Source organism: Lonchura striata, chromosome 1A (genome assembly GCF_050655825.1).
Source record: "Lonchura striata isolate lonStrDom1 chromosome 1A, ASM5065582v1, whole genome shotgun sequence".
Lineage (NCBI taxonomy): Eukaryota > Metazoa > Chordata > Aves > Passeriformes > Estrildidae > Lonchura > Lonchura striata.
This window is the reverse complement of record NC_140741.1, coordinates 76,042,929-76,061,474: the sequence shown is the minus strand read 5'-3', so window position 1 is coordinate 76,061,474 and position 18,546 is coordinate 76,042,929. Positions and strand designations below refer to the sequence as shown.

Genomic DNA, 18,546 nt, shown 5'->3' with positions numbered 1-18,546 from the left:
TGCAGGTCCCCAAACCCTGCAGGTCCCCAAACCCTGCCGGGACCCCCAGACCCTGCAGGACCCCCGAACCCTGCCCCAAAACCCTACCCCCAAACCCTGCAGGTCCCCAAAACCTGCCGGGACCCCTGAACCCTGCCCCCAGACCCTGCCGGACCCCCGAACCCTGCCCCCAGACCCTGCAGGACCCCCAAACCCTGCCCCAAAACCCTGCCCCCAAACCCTGCAGGACCCCAAAACCTGCAGGACCCCCAAACCCTGCCCCCAAACCCTGCAGGTCCCCAAAACCTGCCGGGACCCCAAACCCTGCAGGACCCCCGAACCCTGCCCCAAAACCCTGCCCCCAAACCCTGCAGGTCCCCAAAACCTGCCGGGACCCCAAACCCTGCAGGACCCCCGAACCCTGCCCCAAAACCCTACCCCCAAACCCTGCAGGTCCCCAAAACCTGCCGGGACCCCTGAACCCTGCCCCCAGACCCTGCCGGACCCCCGAACCCTGCCCCCAGACCCTGCAGGACCCCCAAACCCTGCCCGAAAACCCTGCCCCCAAACCCTGCTGGAACCCCAAAACCTGCAGGACCCCAAAACCTGCAGGACCCCCAAACCCTGTCCTCAAATCCTGCTGGACCCCAAACCCTGCCGGGACCCCCAAACCCTGGCCCCAGACCCTGCCGGGACCCCAAAACCTGCAGGACCCCCGAACCCTGTTGGGATCCCCAAACCCTGCTGGAGCTCCCAAACCCTGCCAGGACCCCAAATCCTGCCGGACCCCCAAACCCTGCTGGACCCCCCAAACCCTGCCGGGCCCCCCACAGCACCCCAAACCCTGCCCTGGGCTCTGCAATAAAGCTGCTCCTGCTGCCCCCCTGTGCCGCTCCCTCTGCCCCGGGCAGGACCCCCCAAATCCCAGGAGAGCGGCGGGGCTGGAATGTCAAAGGCTTTAATTAGAAAATTATAGGAAAGCTCTGGGCTCGGGCCGAGCCGGGCGGGGGGGAGCACCCCAAAGCGCCGGGGGGACCCCAAAGTGACGCGGGCAGGGTAACGGGGGGGCTGGCACTGCCCAAACTGCTCCAGCCCGCGGGCACAGAGCCCCCACCCGCTCTGAGCCCCCCACCGCCGGGTCTGGAGGGGGCCCCAGGGGCTCCCTGGGCACTGCAGAGGGGTCCCCCGACACTGGGGCCGGGTCCCCAAAGGGTCCCCAGACACTGGGACGTGGCCCCAAGCACCCCCCAAACCCAAGGGAGGGGTCCCCAGGGAGCAGGGACAGGTCCCCAGGGGTGCCTGGACACTGGGGAGGTGACCCCAAGGGACCCCCAGGCAGGGGGAAATGTCCCCAAGGGGTCCCCAGCCTGGGGAAGGTGTCCCCAAGGGGTCCCCTAGGCAGGAGGAGGTGGCCCCAAAGGGTCCCCAGGCAGGAGGAGGTGTCCCCAAGGGGTCCCCCAGACACAGAGAGGTGTCCCCACACCCTGGGTGTGTCCCCACGCCCTGGGCGTGTCCCCACCCGCACGGGCACACCCACTGAAGGCACTGGCACACACTGGCACTGGCACCCCCCGGGCCGGGGTCCAACAAGCGCTGTCCCCCCAGCCGGGGACTCCCTCCCTGGCCCCCCATTTCTGGGGGGCTGCGGGGGCTACTTCTTCCTCTTGTTGCCGTGCCGGCCCTCGGGCCGTGCCCCGTCGGTGCCCCGTGCTCCATCGGTGCCCCGTGTCCCCTCGGTGCCCCGTGCCCCGTCCGTGCCCCGTGTCCCGTCCATGCCCCGTGTCCCCTCGGTGCCCCGTGTCCCCTCGGGCCGTGTCCCCTCGGGTCCCCGTGGCTCCCGGGGCCCTTTGTGGCGGGCGGGGGCCGGTCCCCGCCGGGCCCGCCGGGCCAGGGCTCGCAGCAGCGCCGCGGTGGCGGCCACCAGGTAGAGGGACCAGAGCAGGGCAGGGCCCGAGCAGGGCTGGCACAGGCGGCGCACGGAGCCCAGAACCGAGACCAGCACGGAGCCCGGCACAGAGCCCGGCACGGCCCCGGCCCCGCGGCGCGGCGGGGGCTGGTCCTGGGGGAAAGGGGTAAGGGGAATGGGGTCAGGGGGCTGGTCCTGGGGGGAAAGGGGTCAGGGGAATGGTCGTGGGGGAATGGGGTAAGGGGGCTAGTCCTGGGGGAATGGGGTAAGGGGAATGGGGTCAGGGGGCTGGTCCTGGGGGGAAAGGGGGTCAGGGGACTGGTCCTGGGGGAATGGGGTCAGGGAAATGGGGTCAGGGGGCTTGTACTGGGGGGAAAGGGGTAAGGGGAATGGGGTCAGGGGGCTTGTTCTGGGGGAGATGGGGTCAGGGGGCTGGTCCTGGGGGAACAGGGCAGGGGGAAATAGGGTCAGGGGGCTTGTACTGGGGGAGCAGGGCAGGGGGAACGGGGTCAGGGGGGAAACAGGGTCAGGGGGCTTGTCCTGGGGGAATGGGGTAAGGGGAATGGGGTCAGGGGGCTGGTCCTGGGGGAATGGGGTCAGGGAGATGGGGTCAGGGGGCTGGTCCTGGGGGAAAAGGGGGTCAGGGGAATGGGGTCAGGGGGCTTGTCCTGGGGGGAAAGGGGTCAGGGGGCTTGTCCTGGGGGAATGGGGTAAGGGAGATGGGGTCAGGGGGAACGGGGTCAGAGGGAAACGGGGTCAGGGGGCTGGTCCTGGGGGAATGGGGGCAGGGGGAAACAGGGTCAGGGGGCTTGTCCTGGGGAACGAGATAAGGGGGAACAGGGTCAGGGGGCTTGTTCTGGGGGAGATGGGGCAGGGGGAACGGGGGCAGGGGGGAAATAGGGTCAGGGGGCTAGTCCTGGGAGAATGGGGCAGGGGAAACGGGGTCAGGGAGGCTTGTAGTGGTGGGAACAGGGTGAGGGGGCTTGTCCTGGCGGGAAATAGGGTCAACGGAGAAAAGGCAGTCAGGGGGCTTGTCCTGGTGGAAAAGGGGGTCAGGGGTCTTGTCCTGGGGGGACAAACAGGGTCAGGGGGCTTGTTCTGGGGGGAAAAAGGGGTTCAGGGGGGAAATGGGGGTGATGGGGGCTTGTTCTGGAGAGAAAGGGGATCGGGGGTCTTGTCCTGGGGGAAAAGGGGTTCAGGGGGGACTTGTGCTGGGGGACAAATGGGGTCAGGGTGTGGGATGGGACTGGGGGGGACGGAAAAGGGTCAGGGGCCAGAAAGGGTGATGGTGGTGTGGGGTCAGGGGACAGAGAGGGAGGGAAGAGGGTCAGGGGTAGGGGAAGGGGGGATGGGGGCTGATGAAGGGGTCAGGGTGAGGGAATAGGGTTGGGGGCTGAGAAAGGGGCTCAGGGCAAGTGGAAGGGGTCAGGGAGGGGGAGTGGGGCCAGGAGGAGGGGCTCAGGGGGTCAAGGGAGAGATGGGGGCTCAGGGGTGAGGGAAGGGGGGGATCAGGGGCTGAAAAAGGGGGTCAGGGTGGGGGAAGAGGGTCAGGGAGAGGGAAGGGGACTTGAGGGGTCAAGGACGAGGGAAGGGGATGGGGGTGAAGGAAGAGAGGGACAAGAGCAATGGAATGGGGTCAGGGAGAGCTGAGGCCAAGGAAGGGGGTCAGGATCGTGGCAGTGGGATCGGGGTGATGGAGGATGAAGGACGGGGGTCAGGAGCCGGGGAGGGGTCGCCCCGTGCCCACCTTGAGGCCGTGCTGGCTGAGCAGGGACTCCAGCGTGGGGTCCCCCAGGGACACGGCCGGGAAGAACTCCTGCACGCGCTGCCGCCGCCACCACGGCGCCGCGCTGCGGGCACGGGGGGCTCAGGTGAGCCCAGAGCCCCCCCCGAGGCCGGGCTGGGGGCTGCAGGGACCCCTCCCCGCTCACCTGCCCTCGCTGGGGGCCGTGAACCAGTACTTGTAGAGCTGGGCCCGCAGGAAGGTGGGCGGGCGGGCGTGGAACGGGTACCGGGACTCGTCCGTCTGCACCAGGCGGATCACTGCGGGACGGGGGCAGAGCTGGCACAGCTGGGCACGGCGGGGACAGCCCCAGAACACCCCAAACACAGCTGGGGACAGCCCTGGCACGGCGGGGACAGCCCCAGAACACCCAAACACATCCAGGGACAGCCCTGGCACACCCCGAACACATCCAGGGACAGCCCCAGAACACCCCAAACACATCCAGGGACAGCCCTGGCACGGCGGGGACAGCCCCAGAACACCCAAACACATCCAGGGACAGCCCTGGCACGGCGGGGACAGCCCCAGAACACCCCAAACACATCCAGGGACAGCCCCAGAACACCCCGAACACACCCCAAACACAGCCGGGGACAGCCCCAGAACACCCCAAACACATCCAGGGACAGCCCCAGAACACCCCGAACACACCCCAAACACAGCCGGGGACAGCCCCAGAACACCCTGAACACACCCCAAACACAGCCGGGGACAGCCCCAGAACACCCCAAACACATCCAGCGACAGCCCTGGCACAGTGGGGACAGCCCCAGAACACCCAAACACAGCTGGGGACAGCCCCAGAACACCCAAACACAGCTGGGGACAGCCCTGGTCACCCAAACACATCCAGAGACAGCCATGGCACACCCAAACACATCCAGGGACAGCCCTGGCACACCCAAAACACACCCGGGGACAGTCCTGCCACGGTGGAGACAGCCCCAGAACACCCCAAACACATCCAGGGACAGCCCTGGCATGGCGGGGACAGCCCCAGAACACCCAAACACAGCTGGGGACAGCCCTGGTCACCCAAACACAGCTGGGGACAGCCTGGCACACCCCAAACACATCCAAGGACAGCCCTGGCACGGCGGGGACAGCCCCAGAACACCCAAACACAGCTGGGGACAGCCCTGGCACACCCCAAACACAGCTGGGGACAGCCCCAGAACACCCCGAACACACCCCAAACACACCCAGGGACAGTCCTGGCACACCCAAACACATCCAGGGACAACCCGGGACACCCAAAACACACCCGGGGACACCCCCAAGGCTGCAGGAACACCCCAAACCCAAACATGGACACCTCCAAGGCTGTGAGGACACCCCAAATCCACCCAGGGACGCCCCAAACCCGAACAGGAACATCCCAAAACCATGGTGGCACTGATGCTGTGGAAGTCCCACCATACTCTGGGTCCCCAGAGCCCCCAGCCCCCCGTGTCCCCTGACTCCAGCCCCTATGTCCCTTGTCCCCAGAAACCCGTGTCCCTAGCCCCACATCCCATATCCCCAGAGCCTCAGCCCCGTGTCCTCTGTCCCCAGAGCCCCCCAGCCCCCTGTCCCCAGAACACACAGCCCCTCGTGTCCCCTGCCCCCAGAGCCCCCAGCCCCGTGTGCCCATCCCCAGCCCTGTGTGTCCTGTCCCCAGCCCTGTGCCCCGTGCCCACCCTGTGTGCCCAACCCCATCCCCGTTCCCAGCCCCGTCCCCAGCCCTGTGCCCCATTCCTAATCCCTTGTCCTGTCCCCAGCCCTGTGCCCCGTGCCCAGTCCTGTGTGCCCATCCCCATCCCCAGCCCTGTTCCCAGCCCCGTCCCCAGCCCTGTGCCCCGTTCCTAATCCCTTGTCCTGTCCCCAGCCCCGTGCCCGTGCCCAGCCCCATGCCCCATCCCTGTCCCCAGCCCCGTGTGCCCCGTCCCCAGCCCCGTCACCCCCGTCCCCAGCCCCGTGCCCCATGCCCAGCCCCGTGTGCCCATCCCCATCCCCAGACTCGTCCCCAGCCCCGTGCCCCCTTTCCCCAGCCCTGTGTCCTGTCCCCAGCCCCCTCCCCAGCCCCGTGCCCCATCCCCAGCCATGTTCCCAGCCCTGTGCCCCTTCCCCAGCCCCGTGTACCCATCCCCAGCCCCGTGCCCCATGTGCCCCTGTCCCCAGCCTTGTCCCCCTGTCCTGTGACCCCAGCCCCATGCCCCTTCCCCAGCCCTGTGTACCTGCCCCCAGCCCCATGTGTCCCTGTCCCCAGCCTTGTCCCCCTGCCCCGTTCCCAGCCCCGTGCCCCTGTTCCCAGCCCCCTCCCCATCCCCGTCCCCCATCCCCAGCCCCGTGCCCCCATCCCCAGCCCTGTTCCCCATCCCCAGCCCCGTTCCCCCTCCCCATCCCCGTCCCCCCTCCCCATCCCCGTCCCCCATCCCCAGCCCCGTGCCCCCATTCCCAGCCCCGTCCCCCATCCCCAGCCCCGTGTACCCATCCCCAGCCCTGTTCCCCATCCCCAGCCCCGTGTACCCATCCCCAGCCCCGTCCCCCATCCCCAGCCCCGTCCCCCATCCCCAGCCCCGTGCCCCCATCCCCAGCCCTGTTCCCCATCCCCAGCCCCGTGCCCCATGTGCCCCTGTCCCCAGCCTTGTCCCCCTGTCCTGTCCCCAGCCCCGTGCCCCTGTTCCCAGCCCCATCCCCAGCCCCGCCCCGTCCCCAGCCCCGTCACCCCCATCCCCAGCCCTGTGCCCCCATCCCCAGCCCTGTTCCCCGCCCCATCCCCAGCCCCGTCCCCTATCCCCAGCCCCGTGCCCCCATCCCCAGCCCCGTGCCCCCATCCCCAGCCCCGTGCCCCCATCCCCAGCCCCGTGCCCCCATCCCCAGCCCCGTGCCCCATCCCCAGCCCCGTCACCCCCATCCCCAGCCCCGTGCCCCATCCCCAGCCATGTTCCCAGCCCTGCGCCCCTTCCCCAGCCCCGTGTACCCATCCCCAGCCCCGTGCCCCATTCCCAGCCCCGTGCCCCATCCCCAGCCCCGTCCCCCATTCCCAGCCCTGTTCCCCGCCCCGTCCCCAGCCCCGTGCCCGTGCCCAGCCCCGTGCCCCGTGCCTGACCGTCGGGCTGGCCCTGCAGCAGGCGCAGCAGCAGGGCGCTGAACCAGGGGCTGCTCTGGTGGGGCCCGAGGGCGGCGAACCAGAGCTGCCAGTCCAGGCGGGGCTGGTGCGGGGCCACCACGGCCGGCGCCGCGCTCACGTTCCCGGGCTTGTACATGAACTCGATCTCCTGCGGGATGGGCACGGCTGCCAGGGCGGCGGGCACGGCCCAGCGCCCATCCCTCCCAGTGCCCGGAGCCGCCTCAGCCCCGGGAAAGGGCATTCCCAACCAAAATCCTGGGGTTCTGTAACATGGACAACTCCAGAACCCCATCCCTCCCAGTGCCCGGAGCCACCTCAGCCCCGGGAAAGGGCATTCCCAACCAAAATCCCTGGGATTCTGTAATAGGGACAACTCCAGAACCTGATCCTCACCAGGAAAAGGACATTCCCACCCAAAATCCTGGGATTCTGTAATAGGGACAACTCCAGAACCTGACCCTCACCAGGAAAAGGCCATTCCCACCCAAAACCCTGGGGTTCTGGGGAAGGACACCTCCAGAACCTGATCCTCACCAGGAAAAGGCCATTCCCACCCAAAATCCTGGGATTCTGTAATAGGGACAACTCCAGAACCTGATCCTCACCAGGAAAAGGCCATTCCCACCCAAAATCCCTGGGGTTCTGGGGCAGGACAACTCCACCCAGCACTGATCCCACCAGGGCTGTTCCTGCCCAGGGTCACCCAGCCCCGGAGAAGGACCCAGGGTGGCTTTAACCCAGTGAGGGACAGGACGAGAGGAAAGGGCCTTGAGCTGCAGCAGGGAGGGTTTGGGGGGATACTGGGAAAGCTCCTCTGGAAAGGGCTCTGCAGGCCTGGCACAGCTTGGAGTGCTGTCCTGGGGTGACCCACTGTCCAGCTGTGCCCAGCTGTGCCCATCCCAGGCTCACCGCCCAGCTGTGCCCATCCCTCAGTGCCCGTCCCAGGCTCACCGTCCAGCTGTGCCCATCCCTCAGTGCCCATCCCAGACCCACTGCCCAGCTGTGCCCATCCCTCAGTGCCCATCCCAGGCTCACCGTCCAGCTGTGCCCGTCCCAGACCCACCGCCCAGCTGTGCCCATCCCTCAGTGCCCGTCCCAGGCTCACCGTCCAGCTGTGCCCGTCGTAGCTGCCCTCCAGGATGACCTCGGGCCGGCCGCCCACGCCGGTCATCCTGCGGAAGAGCCCGTAGGAGTTGACCAGCTGGAAGCGCTCCACGGCCCCGAAGAGCCGCTGGACGCCGGGCCACAGCTTCGTGCTGGACTCGTGCTCGATGGACGTGAAGGGCACCTGGGGGGGCACGGGGGCTCCGTCACGGCCCGGCGGGGTTTGGGGGGTCCCCCGCGGCCCCCAGGCCTCACCAGGCTAACAGCGAACAGGCCCACGGTGGCCGTGGCCATGATGGCCCACTGCAGGGTGGCCCAGAGCTTCCAGAAGCATCCCCGGACGCAGAAACAGCTGGGGGGGCACAACCGGGGCGTTATGGGGGTGAAGAGGCTCAGCCCCCCTGGTTTGGGGGGTTAAACCCCTGCACGCTGGGTCTGACTGCTCAAATCCCGGACTGGGGTCACCCCTTCCCAGCTCCCTGGGGTCACCTCAGTGTCCTCTACAACCCCAGAGGCACCCCAGTGTCCTCCACACCCCTGGGGTCACCTCAATGTCCCCCACACCCCTGGGGTCACCTCAGTGTCCCCCACGCCCCCAGGGGCACCCCAGTGTCCCCCACGCCCCCAGGGGCACCCCAGTGTCCCCCACACCCCTGGGGTCATTCAGTGTCCCCCACACCCCTGGGGTCACCTCAATGTCCCCCAAAGCCCTGGGGGCACCCTGATGTCCCCTATACCCCCAGAGGCACCCCAGTGTCCCCCACGCCCCCAGGGGCACCCCAGTGTCCCCCATGGCCCCGGGGACACCCCAATGTCCCCCACACCCCAGGGGCACCCCAGTGTCCCCTATACCCCCAGGGGCACCCCAGTGTCCTCCACACCCCTGGGGTCACCTCAGTGTCCCCCACACCCCCAGGGTCACCTCCGTGTCCCCTATACCCCCAGGGGCACCCCAGTGTCCCCCACGCCCCCAGGGGCACCCCAGTATTTCCCATGGCCCTGGGGGCACCCCGATGTCCCCCATGGCCCCAGGGGCACCCCAGTGTCCCCTATACCCCCAGGGGCACCCTGATGTCCCCCACACCCCTGGGTTCATCTCAGTGTCCCCCACACCCCTGGGGTTACCCCGGTGTCCCCCACACCCCCGGGGACACCCTGATGTCCCCCACACCCCCAGGGGCACCCCGACGTCCCCCAGACCCACCGGTACAGGGCCACCAGGATCTCCCAGGACAGGGACAGGAAGGCCACCCCCACCAGCGGCAGCGTCACCGTCCGCAGCCAGGTGGTGAACTCGTGGTAGGTGAAGGCTGCAGGGAGGCACGGCCCCGCTCAGGCACGGCCCCGGTGCCCGCGGGGAGGGCGCAGGGGCCGTGCCCCCGCCACGTACCCACTCTGGACTCCAGCACCCTCCTGTGCCAGTCGAGCTCCAGGCCGAAGCAGCGCACGGTCCAGCAGAGCAGCAGCCCGTAGGTGCTGAGCTCCAGCAGCGTGCCCAGCACCCAGCCCGGCCTGGGGGGCCAGCCTGTGGCACGGAGGGCTCAGAGCCTGCCCGGGACCCCCTCACGGCCCTGGGGTCACCCACGGGCACGGGGCCCTGCCTGCGGTGTCACCCGCCTGTCCCCTGCCCAGCCTGGAAAGGACCCCCAAAAGCAGGGGTGCTGGGGGTCCCAGTGCTCCCAGTGCTGCAGGGACAGGGAGTGAGGAGGGAGAGGCCCAGAGCAGCAGGACCTCACTGGGACACAGAATTCCCAAGGGTGGAGCTCCTTGTGGGGTGACAGCAATGCCAGAATTCCAAAATGTGGGAGCTCCTTGTGGGGTGACAGCAATGCCAGAATTCCAAAATGTGGGAGCCCCTTGTGGGGTGACAGCAATGCCAGAATTCCCAAGGGTGGGAGCTCCTTGTGGGGTGACAGCAATGCCAGAATTCCCAAGGGTGGGAGCTCCTTGTGGGGTGACAGCAATGCCAGAATTCCCAAGGGTGGGAGCCCCTTGCGGGGTGACATTCCCTGTGTCCTGTCCCTCCATCCTTGTCCCCAGTCCCTCTGCAGCTCTCCTGGAGCTCCTGGAATGTGCTGGAAGCTCTCCCTGGATCCTTCCCTTCTCCAGGGGAACATTCCCAGCTCTCCCAGCCTGACACTGGATCCATCTCCTCTCCAAGAAATTCATGGACCCAGAGGCTTTACTTGGAATCTCAGGAAGCCATGAAGGGTCTCCCTTCCCTTTTCCTTTCTTTTCTATCCCCTGAGTGTCCCAAATCCCAGAATCCTGGACCAGTTTGGGTGGGAAGAGACCTCAAAGCTCATTCCAGGGACACTCAGGGTGCTCCAGTCCTTCCTGGGACATTCCAGGGATCCAGGGGCAGCCCCAGCTGCTCTGGCAATTCCTCATTCCCAATCTCCCATCCGTCCCTCTGGCAGTGGGAGCCATTCCCTGGGTCCTGTCCCTCTGTCCCTCCATCCTTGTCCCCAGCCCCTCTGCAGCTCCAGGCCGGGCTGGATGGCCTCGGGCACGGCGGGGGCTGGACCGGGCTGGGATTCACAGCCCCTTCCCACCCCAACCATTCCCTGATTTCCCAGCTGTGCCCCACGTCCCTGGGGACCCCCGTGTGGCAGCCCCCCGGTGCCACCACCGGGGTCCCCTGTCCCCCCAGGCCCCGGTGGGCTCGGGGGTCTCACCGGCGCCCTGCCTCTTGCGGGGCCGGCCCAGCCAGCGCCCCACGTGCTGCTCGTCCAGCAGGGAGGAGGCCAGCACGATGGTCAGCGCGTTGAAGAAGTTGTAGTTGCCCGTCAGGATGATGAGCACCTGCAGCAGCACCTGGGGGGCACGGGCTGGGTTGGGGGGGTCACGGGGCTGGGGGACACCGGGCACACCCCGAGCAGCAGCCCCAGCGTGGGCACCTCACCCCCCAGCGCCCACCGAGCCCATGGGGACCCCCGGCACAAAGGGGGCACGGGGAGGGGGTCAGATGGCACAGGACATGGGACACCCCAGGAGATGTCCCAGTGCCAAAATAAAATACCCAAATTAATGAAATCTCACATCAACAAAGAGGGAGTACACCAGTAATTAGCCAACACTAAACCCATACCCTCACTAATATGCCACCCAAAAATCCCAAAATTAATAAAATCTCAAATCAACAGAGTGAGTATGCTAATAATTAACCAACACTAAACCAACAACACTCACCAGTACACCACTCAAAAAAATCTCCAAATTAATAAAAGCTCAAATCAACAAAGAGTGAGTATGGTAATAATTAACCAACACTAAACCCACTGCACTCACCAGTACACCACCCAAAAAAATCCCAAAATTAATAAAATCTCAAATCAACAAAGACTGAGTATGTTAGCACTAAATCCACCACACCCCCCAGCATGCCACCCAAAAAAATCCCAAAATTAATAAAATCCCAAATCAACAAAGACTGAGTATGCTAATAATTAAGCACCACTAAACCCACCACACCCACCAGCACACCACCCAAAAAAATCCCAAATTACTAAAATCTCAAATCAACAAAGAGTGAGTATGCTAATAATTAACCAACACTAATCTCACCACACCCACCAGTACACCACCCAAAAAAACCCCAAATTAATAAAATCTCAAATCAACAAAGAGTGAGTATGCTAACACTAAACCCCCCCACCCCGGAGCATGCCACCCAAGACCCCTGGAGGAACACCACCCCAAATTCCCGAGCCCAAAGGGGAACACCACCCCAAATTCCCGAGCCCAAAGGGGAACACAACCCAAATTCCCGAGCCCAAAGGGGAACACAACCCAAATTCCCGAGCCCAAAGGGGAACACAACCCAAATTCCCGAGCCCAAAGGGGAACACAACCCAAATTCCCGAGCCCAAAGGGGAACACAACCCAAATTCCCGAGCCCAAAGGGGAACAAAACCCAAACTCCCGAGCCCAAAGAGGAACAAAACCCAAATTCCCGAGCCCAAAGAGGAACACCACCCCAAATTCCCGAGCCCAAAGGGGAACACAACCCAAATTCCCGAGCCCAAAGGGGAACACAACCCAAATTCCCGAGCCCAAAGGGGAACAAAACCCAAATTCCCGAGCCCAAAGGGGAACAAAACCCAAATTCCCGAGCCCAAAGAGGAACACAACCCAAATTCCCGAGCCCAAAGGGGAACACAACCCAAATTCCCGAGCCCAAAGGGGAACACAACCCAAATTCCCGAGCCCAAAGAGGAACAAAACCCAAATTCCCGAGCCCAAAGAGGAACACAACCCAAATTCCCGAGCCCAAAGGGGAACACAACCCAAATTCCCGAGCCCAAAGGGGAACACCACCCCAAATTCCCGAGCCCAAAGAGGAACACAACCCAAATTCCCAAGCCCAAGGCCCCCGGGCAGCCCTCCCGGGGGCAGCAGCCCCTCCCCACCTGGCAGTAGAAGGCGAAGAGGCGCAGGCGGCGCAGGGGCGCGAAGAAGAGCACGGGCACGGCCACCTCCACCACGTAGGTGCCCACCACGCTGAGCTTCTGGAACCACAGGGGCAGCTGGTGTGCCAGCCAGGCGCCGGGCGTGGGGATGCACTGGCTCTCGTAGTGGTAGGTCAGAGCTGCGGGCACAGAACGGGGGTCACTGCACACCCCAAAAATCCCCCACGGGTCTGCCTCAGTGCGGGCAGTGCCCGGCGGGGAAAAGCTGCCCCGTGCAAAAGTGACTCCAGATTGAGGGGCACCTCGGGGCTGGGGGACACAGGGGGCTTTCCATAATCCATCTCCCAAAAAGTGAATTTAATTTGGATTTAATCCCAGATTTCCCCACCACAGAGCACAAGCAATGGTGAAAACTTCCTGGTGCAGAAGTGTTTCCAAATTAAAGGGTACCTCAGGGTTCGGGGACACAGGGGGCTTTCCATAATCCACTTCCCAAAAATTGAACCTAATTCAGTATTAATCCCAGATTTCCCCTCTACAGAGCACAACCAGTGCTAAAACTTCCTGGTGCAAAAGTGTTTCTAAATTACCTCAGGGCTGGGGGACACAGGGGCCTTTCCATAATCCACTTCCCAAAAATTGAACCTAATTTGGATTTAATCTCAGATTTCCCCACCGCAGAGCACCAAAACTTCCTGGTGCAAAAGTGACTCCAGACTGAGGGGTACCTCGGGGCTGGGGGGTTGCAGAGGGGGCTTTCCATAATCTACTTCCCAAAAATTGAACCTAATTCAGGATTAATCCCAGTTTTCCCCTCTACAGAGTGCAACCAATGCTAAAACTTCCTGGTGCAAAAATATTTCCAAATTAAGGGGTACCTTGGGGCTGGGGGACACAGGGGGCTTTCCATAATCCAATTCCCAAAAATTGACCTAATTCAGGATTATTCCCAGTTTTCCCCACTGCAGAGCAGAAGCAAGGCTAAAACTTCCTGGTGCAAAAGTGTTTCCAAATTGAGGGGCACCTCGGGGCTGGGGGGCTTCAGAGGGGGTTTTGGGGGGCTTTCCATAATCCGCTTCCCAAAAAGTGAATTTAATTTGGATTTAATCCCAGATTTCCCCACTGCAGAGCACAAAATCTTCCTGGTGCAAAAGTGTCCCCAAATTGAGGGGTACCTTGGGGCTGGGGGACACAGGGGGACACAGGGGGCTTTCCATAATCCACTTCCCAAAAATTGAACCCAGTTCAGGGTTAATCCCAGTTTTTCCCATTGCAGAGTAGATGCAATTCTGGGAATTCCAGACCTGGAATTCTGAATTAAGTGGAACCTCAGGGCTGGGGGACACAGGGGGTTTTAGAGAGGGCTTTCCAGAACCTGCTTCCCAACAATTCCCTGGAATTCCAACCTAATGGAGATGTTCCCTACCACGAAATAGAATCAGCGCTGAACAGGGAAAAAATTCCTCGCAGAAAAATCCAAATTCAATGGTAATGGAGAACTGGGGGGATGGGGGCCTTCCCATAATCTACTTCCCAATAATTCACTGCAATTCCAGACTGAACCCCCAAACCTGCACCCTCCATCACCTGCACCCCACAGCCCCTCACCTGTGAGCCCCCACCAGGTGGGGCAGCGGCTGCTGAGCTTCACCACGCCCGAGGCGAACATGAGGCGGAAGAGGAGCCAGCGCACGGCCCAGAAGGTGACGCCGTCGTGGGGTCTCCAGGCCGGGGACCCCCAGCGCAGCAGGCGCAGGGGGGCCACCAGCACGGCCAGGAACCCGGCCTCCAGCAGCAGGCTGTCCCTGGCCGTGGGGGACAGCGCTGGGACCCCCGGCCTGCACCCCACGCGGGGCTGGGGACACGGCTGTGCCCCACTTGTGGGGCTGGGGACATGGCCATGTCCTGTGTGGGGCTGGGGACATGGCCGTGTCCCGCTCGTGGAGATGGGGACACAGTCACGCCCTGTATGTGGGGCTGGGGACATGGCTGTGCCCTGTATGTGGGGCTGGGCACACAGCCACGTCCCACTTGTGGGGATGGGGACACAGCCACGTCCCACTTGTGGGGCTGGGGACATGGCCACGTCCTGTACATGGGGCTGGGGACACGGCCGTGTCCCACTTGTGGGGCTGGGGACATGGCCGTGCCCTGTATGTGGGGCTGGGGACACAGCCACGTCCCGCTCGTGGGGATGGGGACACAGTCACGTCCTGTATGTGGGGCTGGGGACATGGCTGTGCCCTGTATGTGGGGCTGGGCACACAGCCACGTCCCACTTGTGGGGATGGGGACACAGCCATGTGCCGCTCGTGGGGATGGGGACACGGTCACCATCTAAATGCGGGGCTGAGGACACAGCCACACATCACATGTGGGGCTGGGGACACGGCCATGCCCTGTCTGTGGGGCTGGGGACATGGTCATGATCTATATATGGGGCTGGGGACATGGCCATCCCCTTTATGTGGGGCCGGGGACAAGGCCATACAATGAAAGTGGGGCTGGGGACGGGGCCATCCCCTGTATATGGGGCTGGGGACATGGCCACACATCACATGTGGGGCTGGGGACACGGCTACATCCCACTCGTGGGGCTGGGGACATGGCCACACAGCAAAAGTGGGGCTGGGGACACGGCCACACATCACACGTGGGGCTGGGGACATGGCCACATATCACACGTGGGGCTGGAGACACGGTCATGCCATGCTTGTGGGGCTGGGGACACGGCCACACATCACATGTGGGGCTGGGGACACGGTCATGCCATGCTTGTGGGGCTGGGGACATGGCCACACAGCAAAAGTGGGGCTGGGGACACGGCCACATATCACACGTGGGGTTGGGGACACGGCCACACATCACACGTGGGGCTGGGGACACGGCCACACATCACACGTGGGGCTGGGGACACGGCCACATATCACACGTGGGGCTGGAGACACAGTCATGCCATGCTTGTGGGGCTGGGGACACGGCCACACATCACATGTGGGGCTGGGGACACGGCCACACATCACATGTGGAGCTGGGGACACGGCCATGCCATGCTTGTGGGGCTCCCCACCCCGATGTGCCTCAGTCCCCAAAGTCCCCCAGAGCCCCCATCCTTGTCCCCAGAGCCCCCCACCCCACTGTGCCCCCACCCCAATCCCCAGAGCCCCCCCCACCCCTCACTTTGGTCCCCAGAGGTCCCCACCCCACTGTGGAGCCCCTTGTCCTGGTCCCCAGAGCCCCTCGTGTCCCCCACCCCACTGTGTCCCCTGCCCCCTGGGCAGCCCCTTGTCCTGGTCCCCAGAGCCCCTCGTGTCCCCCACCCCACTGGGCCCCTGTCCCACTCCCCAGACCCCTCTGTGCCCCCCATCCTGGTCCCCAGAGCCCCCCACCCCACTCCAGCACCCTCTGTGCCCCCCACCCCATCTGTGCCCCCCACCCTGGGGTCCCGGGGTGGTTCCCCAGCCCCGAGCCCCCCAAAATCCCTGGGGAGGGGGCCGGACTCACCACTGGAAGTACAGGAAGACCTGTCCCACCTGCGGAGAGGGAGCGGGCGGGGGGCTCAGACGGGGGGGTCTGACACCCCCAGACCCTTCCCCACGGGAGAGACCCCCGGGGCCCCCCTGGCACGGGAATCTGGGCCAAGGAGCAGAGGGAGGTGACAGCCAGCCCTGGGAGGTGACAGCCAGCCCTGGGAGGTGACAGCCGCCCCTGAGAGGGATGGCCTCACACAGATCATTTATCCTTCCTTAATTTCCTGATTTCAGAGGGAAGTGAAACCTCCTCCCCCCACACCCAGCTCTGACCCACTGGAGCTCCAGCCCCAGGAAGGGTCCAGGGAATCCTGAGACGGTTTGGATGGGAAGGGACCCAAATCTCCTACAGTGCCACCCCTGCCATGGCAGGGACACCTCCCACTGTCCCAGGCTGCTCCAGCCCCAGTGTCCAGCCTGGCCTTGGACATTCCAAGGATCCAGGGGCAGCCCCAGCTGCTCTGACAATCCCAGCCCAGCCAGGAATTCCTCATTCCCAATCTCCCATCCATGGCTGCCCTCTGGCAGTGGGAGCCATTCCCTGGGTCCTGTCCCTCCATCCTTGTCCCCAGCCCCTCTGCAGCTCCAGGCCGGGCTGGGTGGCCTCGGGCACGGCGGGAGGTGTCCCTGCCCGCGGGGGCTGGAACGGGCTGGGATTCACAGCCCCTTCCCACCCCAACCATTGCCTGGCTCCATCGCTGTGCCTCCCTCAGCACGCCAGGAGCGGGCAGGACGAGCCAGCGCCCCGCTGTCCCTGCTGTCCTCACTGTCCCCTGGCTGTCCCCACTATCCCCTGCTGTGTCCCCTATCCCCGCTGTCCCCTCTGTCCCTGCTGTCCCCACTGTTCCTGCTGTCCCTGGGTGTCCTGGCTGTCCTCGCTGTCCTCACTGTCCCCCCCTATCCCTGCTGTCCCCTCTGTCCCCTGGCTGTCCCCACTGTCTCCTGCTGTCTCTACTGTCCCCCCTGTCCTTGCTGTCCCCTGGCTGTCCCTGCTGTCCCCTGGGCTGTCCCCGCTGTCCCCTGGCTGTCCCCCCTGTCCCCTCTCTCCTCACTGTCCCCTGGGCTGTCCCCCCTGTCCCCTCTCTCCTCACTGTCCCCGCTGTCCCCTGGGCTGTCCCCGCTGTCCCCTGGCTGTCCCCGCTGTCCCCACTGTCCCCTCTCTCCTCACTGTCCCCGCTGTCCCCTGGCTGTCCCCTCTCTCCTCACTGTCCCTGCTGTCCCCTGGGCTGTCCCCGCTGTCCCCCCTGTCCCCTCTGTCCCCTGGGCTGTCCCCCCTGTCCCCTGGCTGTCCCCCCACCTGGTACAGCGACAGGTAGAAGGCGGCGAGCGTGGCGAAGAGCAGGCAGTCCCGCAGCGCGTCGCAGAGCAGCGCCCCGAGGGCGCCCAGCGTGCCCAGCAGGCACAGCAGCTCCATGGCCTGCTCCGTGTCCAGCCCCAGGCGTGGGCCCAGCCACAGCAGCGTGGGCACGTCCCGCAGCTGCTGCCACAGCCCCCGGCCCGCCGGCCGCAGCACGCGCCGCGCCGGCAGCAGCCCCCGGCGCCCGTACAGCCCTGCCGCGGCGCCACGTTTACCCAGCGCGGGGTAAAAGCAGGGCTACAACTCCCCGCGGCAGCCCCTCGGGGCTGGGGGGTCTCAGGGGGGCCTTTCCATAATTTATTTCCCAAAAATGGAACCTAATTCGGGGTTAACCCCAGATTTCCCCACTATCCCGGTTCCTCCGGCTGCACTCCCCGCCCCATCCCGGTTCCCCCGTCCCTATCCCCAGCCCTATCCCGGTCCCCCATCCCTGCCCCGGCTCTGTCCCGGTTCCTCCATCCCTATGCCGGCTCTGCTCCGGTTCTCCAATCCCTATCCCAGTTCCCCCACCCCTATCCCGGTTCCCCCGGCCCCTCTCCCATCCTTGTCCCGGTTCCCCCATCCCTATCCCGTTTCTCCCGGGGTTCTCCCGGCCCCACTCCCGGCTCTGCTCCGGTTCCCCCATCCCCATCCCGGTTCCCCCAGCCCCACTCCCGGCTCTGTCCCGGTTCTCCCGGTCCCACTCCCATCCCTATCCCGGTTCCCCCAGCCCCACTCCCGGCTCTGTTCCGGTTCCCCCGGCCCCACTCCCATCCCTATCCCGGTTCCCCCGGATCCACTCCCGGCTCTATCCCGGTTCCCCCGGCCCCACTCCCGTCCCTATCCCGGTTCCCCCGTCCCTGTCCCGGTTCTCCCTGCCCCACTCCCGTCCCTATCCCAGTTCTCCGGCCCCACTCCCGTCCCTATCCCGGTTCTCCCGTCCCTGTCCCGGTTCTCCCTGCCCCACTCCCGTCCCTATCCCAGTTCTCCGGCCCCACTCCCGTCCCTATCCCGGTTCTCCCGTCCCTATCCCGGTTCCCCGGCCCCACTCCCGTCCCTATCCCGGTTCCCCGGCCCCACTCCCGTCCCTATCCCGGTTCCCCCGTCCCTATCCCGGTTCCCCCGGCCGCACTCCCGGCTCTGTCCCTGTTCCCCCGTCCCTGCCCGGTTCCCCCGGCCCCTTGCCCGTTCCCCGCGGCGGTACCGGGGATCTGCACGTAGAGCGAGCCGAAGGCGGCGATGTAGACCGCGGCCAGCCCGGCCAGGAACAGCGCCCGCGGCCGCGCCAGCTCCGCCGCGGCGGCCATGGCGGCGCGGGCCCGGCGGCGCGCGCCGTGACGTCAGCGGCGCCGTGACGTCAGCGGCGCGCGGGGCGCGTCAC

At 65.2% G+C, this 18,546-nt stretch overlaps 1 protein-coding gene across 1 annotated transcript; it reads right to left on the bottom strand.

Moving 5' to 3' along the window:
* Positions 1–921: 921 nt before the first annotated feature.
* Positions 922–18,487, bottom strand: LMF2 (lipase maturation factor 2). The gene is made up of 14 exons (XM_085568282.1): positions 18,370–18,487; positions 17,127–17,380; positions 15,804–15,832; positions 13,908–14,104; positions 12,300–12,478; positions 10,566–10,704; positions 9,278–9,412; positions 9,092–9,197; positions 8,143–8,239; positions 7,889–8,071; positions 6,763–6,931; positions 3,817–3,928; positions 3,633–3,735; positions 922–2,038 (listed from the first exon to the last, which is right to left on the bottom strand). Exons 1-14 carry the CDS (start codon positions 18,470–18,472, stop codon positions 1,631–1,633), a joined length of 2,214 nt encoding a protein of 737 aa, XP_085424408.1. The 5' UTR covers positions 18,473–18,487; the 3' UTR covers positions 922–1,630.
* Positions 18,488–18,546: the final 59 nt, after the last annotated feature.